Consider the following 22,496-nt stretch of genomic DNA (forward strand, 5'->3'; position numbering starts at 1 on the left):
GATATCTCCGACTGCGATAACGCCAATATAGTTTTGAAGCAACAGCCAATCGTAATGATACAGATTGTTTTTCTTTCATACTCTCAAATCAAAAACTTGGGAAGTCAGAGACATCGAACTATACATCTGAACACTATCTTGTACTCGAAGGGACAGTCCGCATCACCAGGGGTACTGATAAGCTTAGTAGACACACTAGATGTCTTTGCATTTGTATGTTACACCTTATTGAGCACGGACAATAGGCCCGGGCGAACTTCGCGGGCGTACTGGCTGCTATAGCGTGCGATTGATGTTCCCTCTCTCACAAGAGCGTCATGCAAAGGGGGTTGTATACTGGCTATATCCACTGGAGAATGCACATGCCCCCTTTACGAAATGACAACGAAAACTCTAGCAAGAGTCAGTCACAGTCGCCAAATAGTCAGATCCTTCAGGATGGAGGTGGAAAGAGGTGTGCGGCAAAGGCTGTGGGGTTATGTCGTGACCGATTCGGCAAGAACACGGGTGAGAAAGACTCACGTCGGGTTGTGGGGGGGTGGGGCATATCGATATGACGGGGGCGACAACAAACCACTTCCGGGACCACAAGCCCGAAGCCGTCGTGATATCTTTACTTACTTGGGGAATTGCGGATAGAAGGTCTGGCAGAAGGTAATTCGTCATCACGATCTGGAGGTAATTGTCTCCTTACCGACTGATGATTTACTTCGTCTGGATTAATACAACGCGCTGACTGGTTTTCACTCGAGGTTTCCAAATTATCGAACACTAAAGATCATCTCAATGAGAGTCATAAATTTACTGTAGAAAACAATTGAAGTCTATCTGCACCATCCTAAACACTCCGCCATTTTTGCGCCGTTACTAGGCGGAAACTAGGTTCACTCCTTGAAATGATCACCTTTGCGACCGGAGCTAAAATTTATCAAACCGCAAGATAACACCCGCCTGCCTTGTATCAGCTGCATACAGAATCCAAAGATAGCTGAGAACCTAGTTGGAAGGAGCAGTTCTTCTCAGGTTCAAGATGATCTTGTCATCGGTGTCATCGCCGGTCTCATTCCACCTCAGGTTGTAGATGCCATCGATGTCTGTGGCGGTAGCATACCACCAAGACTCAAAGCTACCATCCTCGGCCTCGACCAGCACAAAGTTGCCGTAAAAGCTGAAGCCGCTGGTCTTGCGGCCGGTTGTGGGCGCGCTGCTATTGAGGAAAGCAACATTGTGCACGCCTGAGTCGGCGGTCGGGATGGTGAAGGTCAGGTTGGACCAGGTAGGAGCAGTAGTCACAGCGGTGGTATTAGGGGCTCCAAGCCATGTCTCGGTATCATCTTCTTCAGGGGTAACTGTCATTGATCGTCCGGTCAGTTCCGCAGTCACCGAGAAAGGAAAGTGGGGTAGCTGGTACTTACAGATCACTGGGGCGGCATTGGAGTCGTTGAACTGAGTGTAGTCTCCAAAGTAGGCATCGCCTGTGCAAATGAGTGTTAGTCTAACGGTATGTCTCGGCAGTGAGGGTCTAGACTGAGCCGAGGTGGCGGTAAAGTTCCTGCACCTAAAGAGACACGAGGCGAAGACTCGGGACGATCTTTAGGTGGTATCGACCGGAAGTTTGCAGTCTTGCAGACAAACTTAAAGCCGAGCTCGTAGTCGGGGAAATCGCTTACCTCCAGCAGTGAACAATGCCAGGCCACCAATTCCAGTGCCATAAGCGTAGATCTGGAAAGAGCTGGTGTCGGCGCGGCGAACGTGAGAAGACTTAGCAGTCCTCACGCTAGCCGGAGCAATTCCTGGGACTGCCGCAGTGAGGGTGGCAAGGGCCAAAAGAAGGCTCCCGATGTGCTGCATCTTCCTGATTTTTTTTTCGAGGACTTGCTGAACAATATTTTGAAGCTGTAGGAAGCTTGTTGTAATGACGGACTGAGGTAGGAGTGATTACTTTTACTTGCAGTGAGAAGTGATGAGTGTCTGAGCAGAAGTTCTCTAGCGGGATCCAAGTTCCTTATTTATCTATAGCAAAGTGAGCCAACTTTGATGAATCTCTGTCCGGGAGATCCGTGGCACAACGTGATCTCCCCGCCCCAAAACCTGGTAAAAAAAAAGCTTCTTGACCAACAAAACCACCAACATCCATCTCCATCATCCCATATCGCGGCTCAGGCCACTGAGGCTGAGACTCCACCGGTGTACGTAGTTGCTCATCTATCATCACAACTTTCTTATGCAACCGCGCGGTTGGTGGGAGTCTGGAAGAAGAAACAGGCATTGGCCTTGTAACCGTCAACGGCAGTGCCATTTTCGTCTGTTCTAGAACGAGGTCCATCCTAGATGGCACCTACGTCAACCAGCACAATCTGTTTCGGAATGTGGGATGAACATGCACGAGCCGAATCGAACCCTGAAAAAAAGCGCACAGGCATCGGGCATCCATAGGGCAAGGCGGAGCGGGATTTTCCTTTCTTTCCCCTTCGAACTTTGTTGCGGACAGCCCGTCACGTCACGTTCACCCGTCCACCGGCTCTATCCTCGGAAGAGGCCGCGCCCCCACCGTTCCGGCCACTCGGCCATACCGGACGTCTTACGCCGATGTTCATATGATACTCTTCACGGCTGGAGTCTCATAGGGCTATTGCGGAGCTACTCCAATGAATATGCATTGCATTGTTCAGGAAGTTTCCTATAATGTTCTGTGGACTTGCCTTCTGGATTCCTGTCTCATTGGCAGGCAAGATCCGTCAAAAATTTGATCAACGACGATGTGACGTCGGAAAAGCCCAAATGTTCTGTCATAATTACTTTTTCAATGCAGCCTTTCGTCGCTTTCCCACATAGAAGGTCTCACGGCCCCGGCGGGCTCAACGATCAGAAGCTTAGGTTATCAGGATCGGCTGCACGAACGGACTACGCGTACGGTACACAGCATACGCGGCGGTAAAATCCGGTGGGACGGTCTAGGCAAAAGCCTCCTTGCTTCCTCCGCTCCGGGCGGGGTGATCTAGGCTGAAATGGCATAGGGGATCCCCGGAGCCCCTTACTGAACCGCCTCCGCCACGGGACATGATCCTTGACGAGGCACTCTGTAGTTTCTATTTCTACTTTCAGCGAGGCTGAGCTGGTGCGCGAAGCTCTACGGGGGCTCATCTCAGCCCTTACGAGACAACGTAGCAATCGAACGAGGAGGAGTAGTGCTGAGAGAACATCAAACACACATTCGGATTGTATCACATGACAAAGTCCAAATGCGACAGCCACAACTGCCTCACTGAATCACTACTTTATCCATCTTCAAAACAATTCACCTTTTTGCATTTTCTGCAATTTTGTTTTCTTAAATGGAGTCATTGATACAGCCTAAGACCTTACCGAGAGTTTCAAACGATCAGTAATCCGCCTCCACGTGAAGCTGATTGGTTGAGTGCCCCAGCTTTCGTCAAGCTCCCCCTTTTTTTTTTCTGCCTACCGCTCCGACACTCAATAGCAACGTTATGTGGGCAAGCGGGAGGGATCGCAGGGAATTCCGGAAAATCGACCATCTGAAACTTCAGCACAAGCCGATGTTCCTTAATTGGCAATTTGTACGTCATCCGTGCCCGGGAAGAATCTGAGATGGGATGAAAATATCGAGTATTGATAAATGTCACCTCCGTCCCGTTCAGCTGCCAAGTCTTAAGCGAACGTTCCCCTGAGTCGAATCCTGAGAGTACGCTCGTCCTCCTACACGGGGCCGAAGTTCTGTTCCCATAATTCGAGCTGTGATGTCTAGTAGTAGATAACCAGGTTTTAACCAAAACACTCAAGGTAAAATCATCCTTCGCCAAAGAGGACTGATGCCTAGAGAGTCGGTTGGCCTTGCCTGACAAGAACGCGTTCTCTAACAAATTCCATAGCAATATTGCAGAGATGCCAGAGTAGTAGCTCAAGCACCCATTGAACCTCACAGAAATGCACATGTCAAGTTTGGTATACAGATCTTGACCGAGACCCCTATCTCGGATGTAAGCCCATCAAATTATTATGGCAGTCCTGCTTGAAACTCTAAACCCCTTGAAGAACTTCATAGAACGGTCAGAAGCTGTTGCATCAAAGTCGGTGAAACCTACGCGCTCGCAGTAATGAGCAGGTCCGCTAGGCATACTGCGGAGTACCATCAAACAGTACGTTTCAGATCTCTTCTTACTGACAGATGGACTCGGCAGTATGCAAACAATCCAACAAAAGTACTTGTCCGTGTCTCTCACTGCTTCCGTTGGTCGATCGAAGTAAAAAGGGATTTTCTCCGAACTTCTTATCATGACGCCCGCGGATTGCTCTCTTGATGTCATGGTTACCGAGATGTCGAGGAATACGCCGCTGACAGTTATACTTCCCCCAATCACCGCCCCGGTATCGTCTTCTGTTGCTGGAGTGATATCGACATTGCGGACGACGGTCTTATTGAGGAAGCGCGGAGTGACCGGCTCTTCAGAACCGCCATATGGGATCCACATAGTGATAGGTCCGTTGTGGGCTGCCCAAGACCACGATGGAGCAACGTAGTCTTTTGAAAAAGTACGCTCAGTTTCCCTGTTTCTCACAGGCGCCCAACACAAGCTGCACAGAAAGTCTCGATCCAGCCAATGACCGGCAGCGTACTTTGTGCAGAGACCTGACTGCACAACCCGGGCAACGCCGGATAGTGCAGTAAGCCTGTCGGTTGCTACCGTCAACCTCCGTCGTGTGTAGTGCTCGACGGTACTCTGCCACATCCAGTTTGTTGTTTCCATGTCGCCTAGTGCCAAGCGAGGCTCGTAAAGCTCCTTGATCGTGACAAGGCCCAGGGGTGCGGCTGGGAATGCACATTCGCATCGGTATTCGTCTTCGAGGCATTGGAAGTTCATCTCGCCTCCAAAAAAGGTGAGGAGTCGAGAGGCAAGGACTTCCTCTTGGAAACACCAGCTGCGGCTCAGTGTCCCACGGGATTTGGGTTCCGCCAATGTGGACCAACCAAGCCAACTGTGGTCCGGCAAAGCTCTGGCAAACACGGTCAAGGCAGTTCCTTCTCTCCCACTGTTCAGGTTCTCCAAGTCCGAAGACTGGAATTTGACGAGTTCTCGTGGCAGCTGTGGTGTAGAGAGGAAACCTTCCTCAACACTATTGGAATCAGCAGCCGCGATCACCAGAACTGCGTTTCCGTAGATTTCCGCCATCTGTGAAGACTGCTCGGCCCAATCCTTAAAGTCGGCATCACCTTGGATTATACACAGACCATCAATCCACAAAAAGGGAATCTCCAAAAATGCAGCAACCGTGACGGCGTCCTTGTATGTTTGGGGAAGACTGTCGAACGGGAGGTTGTCTAGGCGATGACGCAGATTCTGTGTGGTAGTCACACCCGTATTTTGTCGACCCCATGTATAGCTCAGGCAAGCATAAACACCATAATCCGTCATAGAATCGATGAGTCGCAGCTTTTTTTCTGAATCAAATTGTCGAAGATCAAGGACTCTTCGAGGTAACTTTGGGGTCTGGCTGTTTTGGTAACGCGCACCGGAGCTTTCACCCTTTTCTGGACGATTCTCATTCTTGTCACCGACCTTATTCTCATACTTGTCTTGAGATGTTTTGGCTGCTAATCCGCCGTTGCATTGATGATTGTCGAGGCAATGGTGAATCCATGCATTTGCTTGTTGCAGCCTCACCTGCCAGCTCTGTTCAGAACTTCGCCCTTGGATCAAGAGAATGGTTTCTTCAACATCGAGCGGTCGCCCTGAGTCATACTTGGTAGCGGTGACATCGAATTTTCTGGGCATTCATGACCATTGCCTTTTTGAATGAACAGCTCAAGGTTCCTCTCAGGCCCAGCGGCTAGATCATCGAGTATGTGAAATGGGTAGCACAGCTCTAACGTTCCCACCAATGGAAGCAGAGCAAACGCCGACTTGGCGCAGTCGCCTGTCCTACACAGTCTAAAAGCTTCCGGTCGACATTTGTCACACTTAGAGCCAGCCGTAAAGGTTCTCCACTCGGGAGACAAGTGCGTCAATGCCTTTTCAATGATGGAGCATCCAACGCACCCATCACTGGAACGGCTGCGCACTTGACGCAAGTCAACTATGACAAGATTCGACAGATTCGAGCCGTGATCTCGGCTAAACCTATCCAACCCAAGGCCCTGGCAGAAAGCGCATTCAATGAGGGTAGGGCTATTCAGTAGCAGCTGAGCTGTTTGCGACATTGTGTGATATCATCAGAAGCGGGGTAGAACAGGGGCATTGGTTTTCCCTCTACTCCTGACTCGAAGTCAAAGACGAGTGGCAATGCTAGCAAAGTCACGGAAGAAATAGTGTAATTCGTCAAAGTTTGAAGAAGTTTATCAAAAACCCCAGATAAATGTATCAAAAGTGCAAAGGCATACCTCCAATTGTTGATCGCTGAGATATTGCTACCTGAATGATAGCAGCTACCGCTCCCATCACCTAGCGTGTGATGACTAAGGCTAAGGATGCCGCCAATGCTATATCTGCTTCCAATCCGTTTGATCAATTACATATGAAATTTGGCATTCTCTCAAGAAAAAATGAGGCCTAAAATAGCACTGATATTTTGTCGGTCTCAAATGGTTTATATACTTGTAATCTCATCCTTGATTCAATTCAATCAGGTTCGAGACGACTGTACGTCCGCTGTGCCAAGCTTCTGTGCTAAGCCTCAGCCGCCCACCAAGCCATCCACTGAATCCTTCACACGCTAATGCTGACGACTAAATTTAGATCTCAATCCTCTCCAACTTGTATGTATGCTGTGCTCCGACTCGCACTTAGCCTTGCACCTTCCCTTAGCTTCATTTCCAACACCTGCATCACCGAGATCAGCTGGAGTTCATCGGATCCCGCTGTGGTTCATCCAGAGCTTCTGTGAGGCGGAGTCAAAAAACATTGACGGAAGCCTATGTTTATGCTTATCCGGATGACATTCCGGTCTTGTGTCCATTGCTGCGGACCACTTGGCGGACTTACTAAGGTCTGCATCGATGCTTGTTCGAGCTCTGCCGAAAGCCGTAATACAGGCTGAGCCCGGGTCCTGATCTTAGGCCCGTCGTGACACTCTCCCAACGGAAGCCCACCTTAGCTCCAGCTCCAGCCTCGCCGAGCATAGCAATCATGAGGCCATCGTGAGAGCGTCGGTCATCCTTTCAGTGATGGGAAGTAGATATAAGGCCATGGCTCATTCCCAGATTATCCATCACGACCACTATCTCAATAGTTCATTTCCAAACTAGCTCCTCTAATTAGGAGTTCCATCGCATCACAGCTTGCCCCAACCTGCCTAATACATACTTAGTACTATTATTCAGGCTTTTCTCCAACGCAATATGATGTCTTCCAAGCTCATCCTCGCCCTGGGCAGCATCATTTCTCTTGCTGCGTCCCTACCCCACGCTGCTCGCGAGTGCACTCAAGCCTTAACGCCGGGCATAATCGCTCATCCTCAATACTTCAACGTCTATCAATCCGCCACGCAACCAAACCACCCCACAGACAACGTCCCACATCTCGACCTCCACACCAACATCACTCGCCAGGTCGTCATTTTCACCGGCATTCCGTCTTCGGCTACGACTTGCTCACTCGGCTGGCGTCAGGGACCAATTGAAACCCGCGTCTTCCGCGTCGATGGTAGCGGCCTCGTTTCTTCGCGCCAACTCAAGGCCGAGGGCTTCCCAACGTGGACCAAGGGGAGCGATGTGCTGATTAACCCCACGACCATTGCGCCGTTTCAGGAAGGCAGCGAGTTTTCAGCGGGCATGGATTTTACGTTCTGGGATCAGCCTGATTTCTCCGCCCCTGCGACGCACGGCGGCCCGAGTGTGAAGTGTGACGAGAGAATCGTTGTGGAGTTGGCAGTCAACCTCAACAATGGACAAGATGGTCGGGTCTTCATGCAAGATGATGCCGATAATGGCTTGTACATCTCATACTCTTGAAAGAGGTTGTGTTGAACAAGGTGTTTGATTTCGGATTACATTTAATGGGATGGACTAGAGACGGGACTTTATTTCTCAGCGTTGCATGGAGGTATGGATTTGAGTCAAAAGCCTTCCTCATAGGTACTTGAGATATTTCAATAGATGCAATATGTATTTCATTTGCACGTTCACGACCTGAAACATCTTTGAGACCTGGTAATATACAATCATGAGCTGAGGACCAGTGCTTAATAAACATGAGGCAACACCGTCGCATAGACGGTCGCATAGACGGTCGCATAGACGGTCAGTAAGTCAGGACACTCTGAATGAGACTACTGTGACTTGTTCGCGGTTGGCACCAAGAACACTTGAGCAACTATCTCATTGCTGGATCAATGGCATATTGCCTTGCTGTTCCTGAACTACATATGCATGTGGCATTCGGATTTAAAACAGTCAGTAGTTCTGAGATTGGAATTATTTAGCCAGCGAGCAAGCAAATGAGATCTTCTTCGAATGATGTTCCCACACTTTTCTATCCTGATTTTCTGCACAATGAGTGTTTGAACTGAGGGAATTTCATTAAGTACGTGCATCTCCAAATTCGCATGTACAAGCCTTTCCTACATCTCAAGTGAGCAAAAGGCAATATTGGCATCAATTGGAGGTCACGCATGTTAGTATTAACGAGACTTGAACTAACATCGATAATCACACTCAAGCCTCTTTTGAGATGGTAGCCAGACTAAAACCCTTCCTAAGCTAACTTTTTCTTCCGTAACGCTTACCTCAATAGTCGATTCCAGAGACGCTCTGATGTCACATGGAATCCGAGATGTCTACAAATGCTGAACCGTCCGCGTCAGCCGGTTGCAGTAGCGTGCATAGATCAAGTGGACCTTCGCTCTAAAGCTGAGGTAAACCATCAACGTCAAAGAAGCATGTCCCATTTCTCGACTGAACAACCACCAAATCACAGCATCGTTGTTAATTCCGAGCCTGTTTCAAGTTGCTTGCTGACTTTCCAATTTACTCATTATGACTCTTTGCTTCGGTTTGCAGGCAAGGAATGCCAGCACGACCGATGTCCACTGCCAGATATGGACTACCGTCCACCTCGTTGGTTGTTACATGACGGTGAAGCAGTCTCCCTTTGCCGCTCGGAATCGGGCCATGTTTTGATATTCCACTGAAATGCCGTCTCCTTGCCTCAAACCCGCAATGATGCAGTCACAGCATCAGCATGTTGCCACGTTCCTCGCCCTTTACGACCGATACGAGCGAGAAATCCGTTGAATGCTCCTAGTGTTAGGATTTCCCAAACTTAATTTCGAACGCTGGAAATCATTTTCCTGGTCACTATAGTACTAAGTGCCGACTTTAGAGTAGTGCGAGAGACTGTGATTTGTTGAAAACGGTCAGCAGTGCAATTGCAAGACAGTATGCCTTGTCATAGAAGCTGAGATTATAAGTACTGTTGACTGTTCGATCATGAAGAATGGGTCACACTCCTGAACTCACATCCTTCGTGTTCCCAGCGTCCGCTGATCATTATTCAAGCACTCCCATCGCATACCATTAAGTTGCTTTCTGGACACCTAGAATCGTCCAATATGGCCCCTCAACTTCAACAACCCCTGGAAACCTACCTGGCTCGGCATCGCCAGCTATCCCCGACGGCGGCCGTTCGCGTGTCCCCCCTGGCTCTTGGCGCCATGAACTTCGGCGAGAAGCAGAAGGCCACCATGGGCGAATGTACCAAGGAAACTGCCTTCGAAATCATGGATCACTACTACTCCCAGGGCGGCAACTTTATCGATACCGCAAACAATTATCAGGCCGGCCAGTCTGAGGAGTGGGTCGGCGAGTGGCTCGCATCGCGAGGTAATCGCGACGACATTGTGCTCGCCACCAAGTACAGTAGTGCCTATCAGCTACATGACAAATCAAAACTTCAATCCAATTACGGCGGCAACAGCACCAAGTCATTGAAGCACTCCGTCGCACGATCTTTGAAGGCCCTTCAGACAACCTACATTGACATTCTGTACCTTCACTGGTGGGATTATTCTGCCTCCATTCCCGAGGTCATGCATTCCCTCAATGATCTGGTCACCTCTGGCCAAGTCCACTACTTGGGCATTTCAGACACCCCGGCCTGGGTGGTAGCCAAAGCAAACCAGTACGCCCGTCTCTCGGGACTCCGCCAGTTCGTCGTCTACCAAGGCAACTGGAACGCGTCCCTGCGCGACTTTGAGCGAGAGATTATCCCCATGTGCTTGGATGAAGGCATGGGTCTCTGCCCTTGGGGGGTTCTCAACGCCGGCCGCTTCCAGACGGAGGAAGGCTTCAAAGAGCGCGAGAAGCACAACCCGGGCAGGCAGAACAAGGTCTCCGAGCACGATAAGAAAGTCTCCAAGGCTTTGGAAAAGGTCGCCAACGCTAATGGCGCGTCGCTTCCCGACGTAGCAGTCGCCTACGTCATGCACAAGGCCCCGTTCGTCTTCCCCATCGTGGGTGGACGGAAGCTAGGCCACATTGAGAGCAACATCAAAGGGCTTGGTCTCGCTCTCGCCGATGAGGATATCCGTGAGATTGAGGGTTCGCACGAGTTCGATCCTGGATTCCCTCATACTTTCCTAAGTGGCACTTCGCTTTTCGGAGGTGCCCCCAAGGGAGCTTACCATCCTAGGGACGTGTGGCTGACAAACCTGATGGGGAAGTTTGACTGGGTTGATGCTCCCAAAGCAATTTCATCGGAGTGAGTCCATCAGTGGGGGAGGCTGGGACTTATGATATCTGGAATATCACATAGATAGAAAAGTAACAGGCTTCTTGCCAAGAGTGGAGAATGCTACATGATGAATTTACATGGTCGTCCTAAACCGGGTGCATTAAGACCACTCGGAAACATACTTGTGATACCTTTCCAAGCCGCAAACATTTGCTATGAGATGTCGATTGTATTCATGCGGCGCCGATCGCTTATTTAGCCGAACTCAGTGTAAAAAGGAAGGTAGAATAAGCATGTCCATTTCATGCAAAATCACTATTGCTGGTCGATAAGGACATGGCGAGGTCCCCTGATGATGACTTAAGAATGTTACATGGAACCAAATATGCTGAGAAGCTTCCTCGAGGGGATATCCGCCATGGGTAATGATTCCCTAATTCCACATGTAGTCACCCTGCAGTGACAGTACTCAGAAACTCAGGAAGCCGTCATCAGGTGATCGGCCGGACTTAAGATAACTGAACGGCTGACGCAGGCTTGGTGCCATGGGCCGGGTCAAGCCCTGCTTGTGGTCGAAAACGAATTCTTTAATGCACCCAGGCCATCTACACCTACTGGGGAAGGTGAAGTATCTGATTCAGCCCGCAAGTTGGTGGTAATCTTAACAGATTCTGACGTATACTGTAGCAGTGGTCAAGATCGCGGACAAAAGCACCGCCTCGGTTGCCAAGACGCTGCGGGACACTTTCCAGTATTGGCTAGAAGAACCATGTATTGGGAAAATGGAGTTTTCAAGACAATGGAGAGTCAAGTTTACTCGACGTATAAAGGCGATAGTCCCTGATGGATTGAGAGGAAACTTACTTCAACATCCGCCTAAGACAGTCACAGTTCTCATTCCTTGTAATGGCTCTTAACAACACCTTGGGCGCTATCATGCGCGGTGTCATGTACCGCGGTGTTCCCGGCGAGATGACTGTCGAAAACATTCCCATGCCCACCATCCTCAATCAGACCGACGCCGTAGTTCGCATTACGTCTTCCGCTCTATGTGGTTCTGAATTACACGTATACCGCGGCTACCAGGGCGGCTCTCCCCCGTGGAACATGGGGCATGAGGCCATTGGCTACATCTCCGAGCTTGGAAGCGCAGTCGCCGGGCTGAATGTTGGTGACTACGTTATCATCCCCGACACGGTGAACCACGGTCGGCTCGAGATGGCGCCCGCCGGTTTGGATTTCTATGGCAATGGAGCTGTCGTCACAGATGGTCTCCAGTGTAAGTCATCGATCCGCCCCAAGACGAATCTTCATGGCTTTCATCGATGAAGACGTTTAATTCATTATCGCCATTTTCTGAGGCTGACATGCCGTATGGATCAGCTGAGTACGCCAGAGTCCGATTCGCCGACTCCAACTTAATCCCTATCCCGCTCACTCAGGAGACAACCAACATCACCATCGAGCAAGACTATCTGACACTATCCGACATCTTCGCTACAGGCTGGGCTAGTCTTGACTTCTCTGGCTTTGAAACAGGCGATACGGTAGCAGTCTTCGGCGCCGGCCCAGTCGGACTGATGGCCGCTTACTCAGCTACTCTCCGAGGTGCCTCAAAGGTCTATGTGATCGATCACGTCCAAGCCAGGCTCGACCGGGCCGCCTCCATTGGCGCAATTCCCATTAACTTCGCAGCCCGCGACCCCGTCGCGCAAATCATGGCTTCCGAACATAACGGGATTATGCGCTCCGTCGACTGCGTCGGCATCGAGGCTCTGAACTCGACCCTAGAGCACCAGCCCAACATCATCCTGGATCAGATGGTCAATCTTACCCATGTTGGCGGAGGTATCGGCCAGGTTGGCGTGTACATGGCGCAACCAGACTCGCCTGGCTCTCCTCTAGGGTCCACATTTTCTCCCATTGCCGAGTTCCCTCTGTCCGACTTCTTTGGAAAACGCTTGAAGTTTCAAGCTGGGCCCGTCGATCCCAAGATATACGCGCCGATGCTTGTAGAGCTTATCAGTAGCGGCAAGGCAAGCCCTCATTTCATTGCTTCGGCGAGTATCTCGATTGAGGATGTGCCGGCCTACTACGCCCGATTCAACGCCCATGATGAGATCAAGGTCTTCATCAACTTTCCTTAACGGATCATGTAGATGAGATGTTTCAGCCCTCGGTCAACAAAACCGAGGTAATGAACACTTGGTAATCACAGACGCCAGTGTCGGAAACAAGGGTGCAGCTAGGGTCGCACTCTTATTGGTTCAAAGTCAGAGGAGGTGCCTCTTCAAAGCAATATCACGAGTCCCAACCGATAGCAACTTTCCATAGGGAGAATACTGAATTTAACTCCTTCTCAAACCTTATAAAGGATTGTGCTTTTGTGTTTCTTCTTCTTACGCTTGGATATCTCCTCTCCTACGACGCCAACTGTTGTCAAGTCGCAACCATCCCCTGTCGGTGTGCACACAGAGAAGACAGTGACCTCACTTGTCAAATTTCTGAATATCTTTTAGAGTATACAGATCTTGATCATGATATTTTGCGCATCTCATTTGATCCAATTGATGGCCATGAAGCTCAGGGACAATGGTCAAGTTGGCCGGGTAGCTCGCTGCTTTCTCGGGGGGTGGGTCGGCGCATCCGTTGAACGCAGGAAGACCTTGATAGCCCAAGCACATGGAGGCGGAAGTTGGCGTTGGGCAGAGTCAAGTTTCCTGTTATCAGTGCTAGACGTGTTCCGATATCCGTCACGAAATGTTCAATGGTGGCGTTGAACGGCACAAGGCGGTCGGGGCAAGGGGCTGGGAAGATCAACGCCAAGTCCGTGGCTAGTAACTATCCCGGGCTCCCAAATCCAAGATGATTCAAGTAGTCAATATGGCCCGTTCCGGGTCGGTGGTTGCTGAACACCACAATAATCGAACTTGACCGTACTTCGCCAACCAAGTAGACAGCAATAGTGGTAGTGCATATAATGCGTAACGTGATTCAAAGAGGCAGACTCCTCTCAACGGTCAATTGTCGTCTTGGTGTCGTTTTGATTAGAGGTTCTCTTCAAAAGAGATGCATAAATTGGGAAGTAAACCTTTGCGTACTCCCCTCGCTCGCCTGGTAAGCCGGCACATCTCGCGATACCGTCACATACGACCATACCCATTGGAAAACTCGGGATCCCGTCCGCTCTCCCATAGATAAGCCAATGAGGGCCGGATTAGTAGTTGAGTCGGTGACGATCAGCGAATACCTGGTGTTGTAAGTTTTCGATTTTTTGCGTTCGACTTGTCAGTGATGCTGCATTTGTGGTGCAAAACGGTGGGTGACGATAGCGGCGTTTTTGCGCTTCAGTGCGCCTTTGTGGGGCCCTTTCTTTAGACATTTCAGATCTATCCATGGGGGCCGGGAGATGGACGCTGTCACTCAAAAAAGCTAGTATCCTGGCTTACTGTCGATACTTCTCGCTTTAGCTGTCTTGTTTTCCAATACACCGGGGCACAGAACACAACTGCACTCTTGAATCATAAAATATGTCCCGTCCTGAAACGATCTCAAGACCTCCGCTAGATAAACCTATTCCTTGCCTGTTCAACACAGCTCGAAAAGGGTAATACCAGCTTCCTCGGTATACTGGCATGCGTCAAATTCAAATTATTGGGTGTCAGAAGAGAACGCGTACCAATGCCCTTACAGCGGTGACAGCCAAGGAGCACAACGTCGTTGAAGTATCTAGTCCAGCCAACACCGCAACTGGTTGAGTCGTAACATGTGACAGCGCAGCTCAGCCAAATGACTGTCAGCTAACAACAAATTCCCAAGAAAATCAGTGTACCTCGGAATAGATGATGTGTAGCATGCATGACGTCATGTCAAGTCGACTGGCTCGAGTCAACAAGACATAAGTACCGAGTCCCTAGAGCCCAATCTATACAAACCGGGCACATGAAGATGATCTTGACAAGCAAAAGATGGCGCGAGATGAGCTATGCGATATTTTGTGGAGATTGAAACTATCCGAGTGAATGGGAGAAGTATGTTACAGCAGGCGTACGTACCACTTGGGGCAATACAAATCACAAAATCTTGCCATTCATTACGTTTCCGACCGGATAATTGACACAATACCGGTATTTCAACCGTCACTAAAGCATGGAGTGTACACCCCGCCGGAATCTCAAATGTTGGTTTGTCACAAGACGAATTTACACGTGAGATATGACATTCGTTAATAGTTCCCGCCTAACTCCAAGTACTCGAACGTCTAGTCGATGTTTGATACTGGATGTACCGTACTTGATACCATGAAGGTTCCTGGGCTATCAAGTCGACGTCAGTATACAAGCCTCCAGTTTTTCTCTAACAACAACGTAGGCCTCAAGTTTTTTGATTTTCAGGAACAAGCCATATATTTTCAGATCATCATGTGATTCGCGACTAGTCCTTATAAAAATACGGGCCTTTATACTGCCGTCGACTCGCGACCGAGGTGATAACTCTTCTGCAAAATGAATAAAGAAGCTACCTATTCAGGTGGAGAGCTCACGCACCCCGCCGGGAGTCTAAATACAGGCCCTTGACGTTTGGGGCATTTCGCCGAAATGATTTTGATAATTCCGGCGGGGGTGTAGTAGTTAACCCACTGGCATGTAAGCCCTTTATAACTGCCGTCGGCGTGATATTGGCTATTCATGGACACTACTTAGGCATGGCCACTTACACATCTAAAGGCAACTCAGGCTTTCAGTAACCTCGATCGCCTGCTCACCAAAGTCATGATTTTACACGCAATCCGTCTCACTGCACCGCAAATTGGCAAGAAATACATTTCTTCATTATGATGTTCTCTTACATGCATCAGACCTTCCTACTTGTGGCGATTCTGTGGGGTTGTGCTCAAGTTACCCAAGCCGATAACCCCATTGTCCAAACTATCTATACGGCAGATCCTGCCCCGATTATCTTCAACAACAGAGTGTACTTATTCACCGGACATGATGAGAACGTAACAACACCGTCTGTCGACATGCGTGATTGGCGTCTCTTCTCATCAGCCGATATGGTCAATTGGCAGCATCACGGGTCTCCTCTATCACTCTCGGCATTCAGCTGGGCTAGTAGAGATGCATGGGCTGCACAAGTCATCGAAAGAAACGGCTTGTTCTACTACTACGTTACGATCACCAATGGCGCCACTGTGGGAAGATCCATCGGCGTGGCAGTGAGCGATGAGATCACGGGTCCTTATCGAGACGCCATCGGGGAACCTCTTGTCGAAGATGTCCAGATAGACCCAACCATCTTCATTGATGATGACGGTCAAGCCTACTTATACTGGGGCAATCCGGGCCTTTCATATGTCAGGCTGAACGAGGATATGATCTCATACAGCGGCAACCCAATCCAGGTTGAACTCACAGTGGAGAGCTTCGGAGAACGACTCGGAAACCCTGATCGCAATAGTACACTTGAGGAGGGCCTTTGGTTTTACAAACGCAACGGCCTGTACTATACGGTCTCCGCTGCAAGCTGCTGTAGAGAGGATTTCTGATACTCGACTGGGCCCAGTGCCACCGGTCCCCGGACTTATCGCGGTCTCATCATGCCCGCACAGGGTAGAGCCAACTCGAACCATCCAGGAGTCATTGACTTTGCCGGAAAATTCTACCTCTTCTAACACAACGGCGCTTTAGTTGGAGGTGGCAATAACCTTCGCTCAGTCTCAGTCGAGAGCTTCACCTACACCTCGAATGGTTCGATTCCTCAGATAAATATGACTGTAGAGGGGCCAGAGCAAGTTGTTGCACTGAACCTATACATTCGCCAGGAGGCAGAGACAATCGCATGGTCTCAAGGCATCCAGACCGATGCGATTGGTGATGGTGGCATCCAGGTCTCTTTCATTGAAAACGGGGGTTTCATTAAGGTTAAGGGTGTTGGGTTTGACAATGGTGCAACCGAGTTCAGGGCGCGAGTTTCGTCAGCTACCACTGGCGGCGATATCGAATTGCGTATCGATAACAGGGCTGGTTCGCTTATTGGAGTTTGTCATGTGCCAACATCTGGAGGTTGGGATGTTTGGATCACTGTATCCTGCCCAGTGGTTGATGCCGATGGTACTCATGACCTGTGTCTCAATTTTGCTAGCAACGGAGGGGACTATCTGTTTAACTTTGATTGGTGGCAGTTTCAGTAAAGCTGCAGACAAAAGTCATTAATTGATAATGACAGTTCGTGGCATTCAAGTCTATGTTTACCGTATCATCCTCGATGGAGACTGAAATCGAAGAAATAGCATAGTAAATCACAGCGTGACTGAAATCTGAGACGGCTATTTCAACATTCAAGGCCGCTTATTGATAACCTCCATCGCACTCAGATTTTGGAAACAATCTCGAAGAGTGTTTCAAAAATCGCAGATGGAGCGTGACCGCCGTTCATCACATCACGGCGTTCATATCGTATTTTACATGAGTGACTAAACTTCAAAACTGGTGCGATATAAACACGGATGGTTCAAGACGGAGCCAGGCACGACTTCAAAGACCGTAGAGGGTCTTGTGATCACAATCCTACAATACCCTTACTATGGATCAAGACATGATAATTTTTCCTTGATGATTTGTTTGATAGATCCTGTTCTCTGTTGGCAGAGGGTCTCTCCAGTGCATGCTAATCTTCCTCATCATTGCCCTGTTCAATCAGTCTCTCAAACTTGGGACGGTTGCAGTCCCGCCCCTATCCGTCACCAGGCCAGCCCGCCTTCTTCATCCTTCTAGCCAGCTTGTTATGGCTGAAATAATCCTCGGGATCAGAACCAGAGTGTGGCTCGGACTCATATTCTCAGTTCATATTCTGCCTCATAATGGACATATCCCATGAACCAAGCCTGATCCAGTTCATCTCCCGGAACTCCTCCTTGCAGATAGTGAAAAAGTCAGCCGGTTCATACATGTTGAACCCGTCACGCCATTCCTTGGCCCATCACCCGCGAACCGTGCCAGACTGTTGTTCAGCTCGGGCGCAGGTTCATCGTGCTGCCCTTCCGGGCCTCCCCAATTGATGTAGCCGTCGTCGGTATCTAGGATGACTTGGTAGCTGCTCCTACCCCTATAGATTGCGATGACGACGCACGAATCGGGATGGGGGATCTCGGCCGATGTAAGACGCAGCGGTGCCTTGAATTTCGCCGTTGCGGATCTTCTTCTGGATGTCCTCGCGGCGGTAGTCGATAACAGGGGTATTTTCCATGACGATAGGGGCGTAGAAAAGATTGTTCTCGGCATACTCGACGTAGGCAATATGGCGGAGGAGGTCGATGGCGGTGCCGTTTCTTTTGAAATTTGCCAAAGTCTCCTGGTTGATCAAACGCCATCCATTAGCGGGAGCCTGCACAATAGTAGCACGCCAGAAGGTACGGTTACAGAAGTGGTAGTAGTCTGTCAAGGGACGGATGTGGTCATCTCGATTATACACCATGCCAAGGGCTGGCGGCCGTTGGAAGCGTAGTTGTTTAGAAGATGATGGCCTGGAGTGTCTGCGTGAGATTACCACGAGAGGCAATAGGCTCACATAAAGCAATGATAAGGTAATAATAATAATAATAAATTGTTTAACGCCGGTTCCACCCCTCGAGGGGTAAAGGGCGCCTACGTCGGCTACTGGAGACTATCTACTATTATATATAGTACGAATATAAAAGAAAAGTAATATATAAATAGTAATAATAATAAATAAAATCCTTTATTTTAGGCCCGTATTATAAATTAATTTTAATAAAAGTATAGAGTATTATAAATATCTAGCGGAGTAGGGGGTAATTTTTATACTTTCCGGACTAAAGTAGTTAAGAAATATAAATAGCCTATTAAAAATAGAACGGTATAATAGCGGCTTTACGTAATTATTAACGCTACTCTAAATTAAATATATATTAAAATAAATATAGTAATATATAATAAAATACGTAATAAAAAAGCGAATAGGTTTTTATTAGTTAATATTAACCCTCGTAGTTTAATATATAAAATATTTAATTATACTAAAAAAGCTAAAACTTAAATAAAATTCGTTTTTTTTAATAAAGCGAACTCGTATTTCTTTAATATCCGGTCCCTAGGTATATTTAAAAATATATTTTAATTATAAATAACTTAAATTATTAGTTTAGCGCTAAAATACCTAGGCTCTAAATAAAATATAATTAATTAAAAACCTTATATATAGAGAAGTAGCCCTGTATATTAATAATAAACTTTAATTATTTAGGGCCGAGCTTTTTTTTAAAAAAACTATGCTATTTTAATTATAATACTTTTTAGCCTTTATATTTTTAGTATATATATAGGTAAATAGGGGTTTTATAGTTATTATATTAATATTATATAGTAGCGTCGGTATAATAAAATTTCTTATAATATAGTATAAAGTCTTTATAATTACTCTAAATAGCGAGTAAATAATATAGATTATATTATATAAGCTTTCGTAGTTTATTAATTAATTTTATAAAGATATTAAAGTTTAATTCTTTATAGCTACGGGGTTTTTATTAGCGCTATTAACTATTTAGGGCGTTATTTAGTTAGTATTATAAACTTTTTTTAACTTAGCTATAAATAAATAGTCTCGATTTAGCGTTTAGTACCTTTATTTTAGAGCCGGCTTTAGCTAGCTTATCTATTACTTTATTATTTAAAATACTTTAATACTTTAATATTTATTTAACTTTAACCTTAACTATAGATTTATTTACGAGCCGTTAAAAATTTAAAATTACTTTTTATAAAAATAGGGCTAAAGCACTATTTAGCCCGAAAATAATAATAGTATTATTTAAATATATAATAATATTTAGAATAAAAAGGTTATAAAGGGAGAGGGCCTTAATAAACCCTGCTCTAGCTCCTTTAGCTTTAATATTATAGACTTTAATAAAAGTAAATAGATAGTAATTAATATAGATAAATTACTTTTTATAATAGACTATATATCTATACCCGCTTTTTTAAAGCTTAGTTTATTATCCGTTTATATATATAAATAAATAGGTATTTAAAAAGGTATTAACTTATATAATATAGGCCGCTATAACCTCTTTTTAATACATTATAATAAATACTTTTTTTATTTATAATTTTTTAAATATAAGATCGATTTAGGGAATAGGTTAATAAATTAAATAAACTTTATTAACGTAATAGGACGAGCCTTTTAACCCCTGTTTTTTAATAGTTTATAACTTTAGATTTTTTTAATAAATAAATAGGAGTTATTTAGTATCTTAAATCTAAGGGCGTGCTTAGCTTTTATAGTATTTAGGATATAATTTACTAAAAGAGTACTATTTTCGTAATAAAAAATAGGCTAGAGTATAGTTTATTATATTAAGAAATAGCCCTTTATAATATAATTAAATATTCGTTAAAACTTTATAATCTAATTTATTAAATTATTTTATATTTAAAAGAAGATTTATATACTTTTTTTATTTATAATATATTTAAACCTAGGCCGGGTAGGGCCTAGGTACTAAACCTCTAAACTAAAAACTACCTTTAATAAAGTAATAGTATATATACTTTTTTAAATTATAACTAGCAGTACCCTAGAATATACGTAGCTAAAACTATAAATATAATTTATAAAAGAGCGAGCTATTATTAAAAAAAAATTTAATATAAGTCTTATATAAAAGGGTATAATTAAACTATATTCTAAGCTATTAAATAGCTAGTTTAAAAGTAAACTTTTATTTTAATAATATTATTTTATAGTTTTTATAAAATATCGAGGGGAGAGTAGGCTTTCGCTATTTAATAAAGTAAATAACTTCTATTTTTATTAAACTAAATAGGATTTTATTTTAATTACCTTATTTAATAGTATTATTAAGGATTTACTACGCGGCTATAGTCGTCTTTTTTAAAGTCTTTTTAATATAAAGTATATTATAATTATCTATATATTTAAACCTTATACTTTTTAATTTAATATAATAAATAAGCTCGGTATAATATAAATAAAGAATAAGCGAAGCGGGAGAGCTCTATAATAATTTATATTTTAAAGGGTCTATTAGTATTTTATATTTATTATAATAAATAGAGGTATACCTAAAAGATATAAAATACTTAACTTATAAAATTAGCCTTTTTAACTACCCCTATTTATATAAATATAAAAGGAGGCGGTTTTTTATAATAATATTAAACGCTCTTTAAATATCTTTAATAATAAAAGTAGCTATTTATTTATAAAAAAAGTAGCCTCGATATTATAAATTAGAGCCGTAATTATATTAATAATAGAGCGCTTAAATAACGTTCCGGTAACCTATAGGTTTAGAATAACGTTTCATATACTAATCGTAGCTATCTTTTATATTAAAAGTTTTTTTAAGCCCTTATTTATAATTATTAATAATAAAATAGGGCGCTATTTTTTTAAAGAGTTTATATTTTAGTTTAGTTTAAGGATTAAAAGGACTCTAGTATTATAAAAGGGTATAAGGTAGTACTTTAAATCTTAATAGCGCTAAAAAAAAGTAAATAAATCTATTTTTAAATTATTAACTATACTATTTAGAGTATAATAACTATAATATTATTAGCCCCGGGTATTATATTTTTAATATTTATAAAGCTTAAACGTACTTCTTTATAGTATATAATATTATCCTATAAAAAGATCTTTTATAAAACTATTAATATATCTAGGTCCATATTATTTAACTATGTATTTTGTTTTAAGAGTTTTTTTTTAAAAAAATTATACTTTTTTAATAAGCGCAATAATAATTTTATTATTACTTTATAAAAGAGGGGATTAGAACTAAGATTTAGGCTTTTTTTATTTTAAGATATAGTATAAATCTTTATTTAACTTAATTAACTAAATCTATTTAAATTAATATTAAAATTTCGTTTGAAATACGATATATAAAAAGCTAATATACGCCTCTTTAGCCCTAGCTAAGGAAGGGTCGCTATATAAATAAAAATAATAGGCTTTTTTAGTTCTATTATAATCTAGAGTTTATTAAAATACCGATTTTTTATTAGCGCGATATTTAATATTGGTAACTATAAAAGTAATATAAATTATTAATATAAAGGTTTTTATTATTTATTTAGATCTTTTATTAAATTTAATTAATTAAAGAGTATTTAAGTAATAAAAGCTAGGACCTTAATAAAACAATTAATATATTTTAGTTTTCATTAATAATAGGGTAATATAGCGGGGGGTTACCTAGGTAAACTTTAGTATAATAATATAATAAAAAGGGTTTTATAATTAGACTTAATATATAAATAGCCGGTTATTTTTATTTAAGCTATAGGGATGTTTAAAAAGTAGAGATTAATTATATTATTCTTTTATATAGGGGCCCTTAGGGTATTAAGGAGGTTAAGCCTTTTTGTTTTAAAGGTAAATTTACTTACCTTATTATTTGCCTTATTCCTTATATTACGTAAGCATATTATATACCATATTAATCTACAGTTTTTGTAGATTATTATAGGTATTGATTATGTAAGCAATTCTGCTTATATAAGCTTACGTGAGCTATGGAAAGTACTAGAAAGTAACGGAATGCTCTAGAATTCTCTCGAGGCGGTATTACGTACTACGATTACGCATTTACTTACGTATGCGCTTATTAATTATATTATAATTAATAAGCAACGGAATATTCTAGTAGGATGTTTTTATACCTATATAAGGGCGTCTTTTTACCTATTTAGACCTTTCGTTAAGTAAGCAACTTCTTATATAATAATTTAATTATATTACTCTCTTTATTTATAT

General features: G+C 44.4%; 7 protein-coding genes across 7 annotated transcripts; 4 read left to right on the forward strand and 3 right to left on the reverse strand.

The window, feature by feature from the left end:
* Window positions 1-788: 788 nt before the first annotated feature.
* On the reverse strand, window positions 789-1,964 carry BDZ83DRAFT_644816 (uncharacterized protein). The gene is made up of 3 exons (XM_060509783.1): window positions 1,671-1,964; window positions 1,416-1,475; window positions 789-1,349 (listed from the first exon to the last, which is right to left on the reverse strand). Exons 1-3 carry the CDS (start codon window positions 1,849-1,851, stop codon window positions 997-999), a joined length of 594 nt encoding a protein of 197 aa, XP_060357323.1. The 5' UTR covers window positions 1,852-1,964; the 3' UTR covers window positions 789-996.
* Window positions 1,965-4,007: 2,043 nt separating this feature from the next.
* Window positions 4,008-5,792, reverse strand: BDZ83DRAFT_595209 (heterokaryon incompatibility protein-domain-containing protein; the record flags this gene model as incomplete). Its single annotated transcript, XM_060506774.1, has 2 exons — window positions 4,008-4,137; window positions 4,225-5,792. The coding sequence occupies 2 exons, from the start codon at window positions 5,790-5,792 to the stop codon at window positions 4,008-4,010; spliced, it is 1,698 nt and encodes a 565-aa protein (XP_060357324.1).
* A 1,349-nt stretch (window positions 5,793-7,141) lies between these two features.
* BDZ83DRAFT_644820 (uncharacterized protein) lies at window positions 7,142-8,114 on the forward strand. The gene has a single exon (XM_060509784.1). It carries the CDS (start codon window positions 7,355-7,357, stop codon window positions 7,964-7,966), a length of 612 nt encoding a protein of 203 aa, XP_060357325.1. The 5' UTR covers window positions 7,142-7,354; the 3' UTR covers window positions 7,967-8,114.
* Window positions 8,115-9,564: 1,450 nt separating this feature from the next.
* On the forward strand, window positions 9,565-10,716 carry BDZ83DRAFT_758861 (NADP-dependent oxidoreductase domain-containing protein; the record flags this gene model as incomplete). The annotated part of the gene is made up of 1 exon (XM_060515103.1): window positions 9,565-10,716. One exon carries the CDS (start codon window positions 9,565-9,567, stop codon window positions 10,714-10,716), a length of 1,152 nt encoding a protein of 383 aa, XP_060357326.1.
* Window positions 10,717-11,591: 875 nt separating this feature from the next.
* On the forward strand, window positions 11,592-12,832 carry BDZ83DRAFT_758862 (alcohol dehydrogenase; the record flags this gene model as incomplete). The annotated part of the gene is made up of 2 exons (XM_060515104.1): window positions 11,592-11,964; window positions 12,069-12,832. The coding sequence occupies 2 exons, from the start codon at window positions 11,592-11,594 to the stop codon at window positions 12,830-12,832; spliced, it is 1,137 nt and encodes a 378-aa protein (XP_060357327.1).
* A 2,702-nt stretch (window positions 12,833-15,534) lies between these two features.
* On the forward strand, window positions 15,535-16,878 carry BDZ83DRAFT_725089 (glycosyl hydrolase; the record flags this gene model as incomplete). Its single annotated transcript, XM_060512715.1, has 2 exons — window positions 15,535-16,216; window positions 16,376-16,878. 2 exons carry the CDS (start codon window positions 15,535-15,537, stop codon window positions 16,876-16,878), a joined length of 1,185 nt encoding a protein of 394 aa, XP_060357328.1.
* A 542-nt stretch (window positions 16,879-17,420) lies between these two features.
* On the reverse strand, window positions 17,421-18,161 carry BDZ83DRAFT_725090 (uncharacterized protein; the record flags this gene model as incomplete). The annotated part of the gene is made up of 3 exons (XM_060512716.1): window positions 17,421-17,524; window positions 17,644-17,792; window positions 17,851-18,161. 3 exons carry the CDS (start codon window positions 18,159-18,161, stop codon window positions 17,421-17,423), a joined length of 564 nt encoding a protein of 187 aa, XP_060357329.1.
* Between the last annotated feature and the right edge of the window lie 4,335 nt (window positions 18,162-22,496).

The sequence above is a fragment of the Colletotrichum acutatum genome (genome assembly GCF_030867785.1).
Source record: "Colletotrichum acutatum strain CBS 112980 chromosome Unknown BDZ83scaffold_277, whole genome shotgun sequence".
In the NCBI taxonomy this organism is placed as follows: Eukaryota; Fungi; Ascomycota; class Sordariomycetes; order Glomerellales; family Glomerellaceae; genus Colletotrichum; species Colletotrichum acutatum.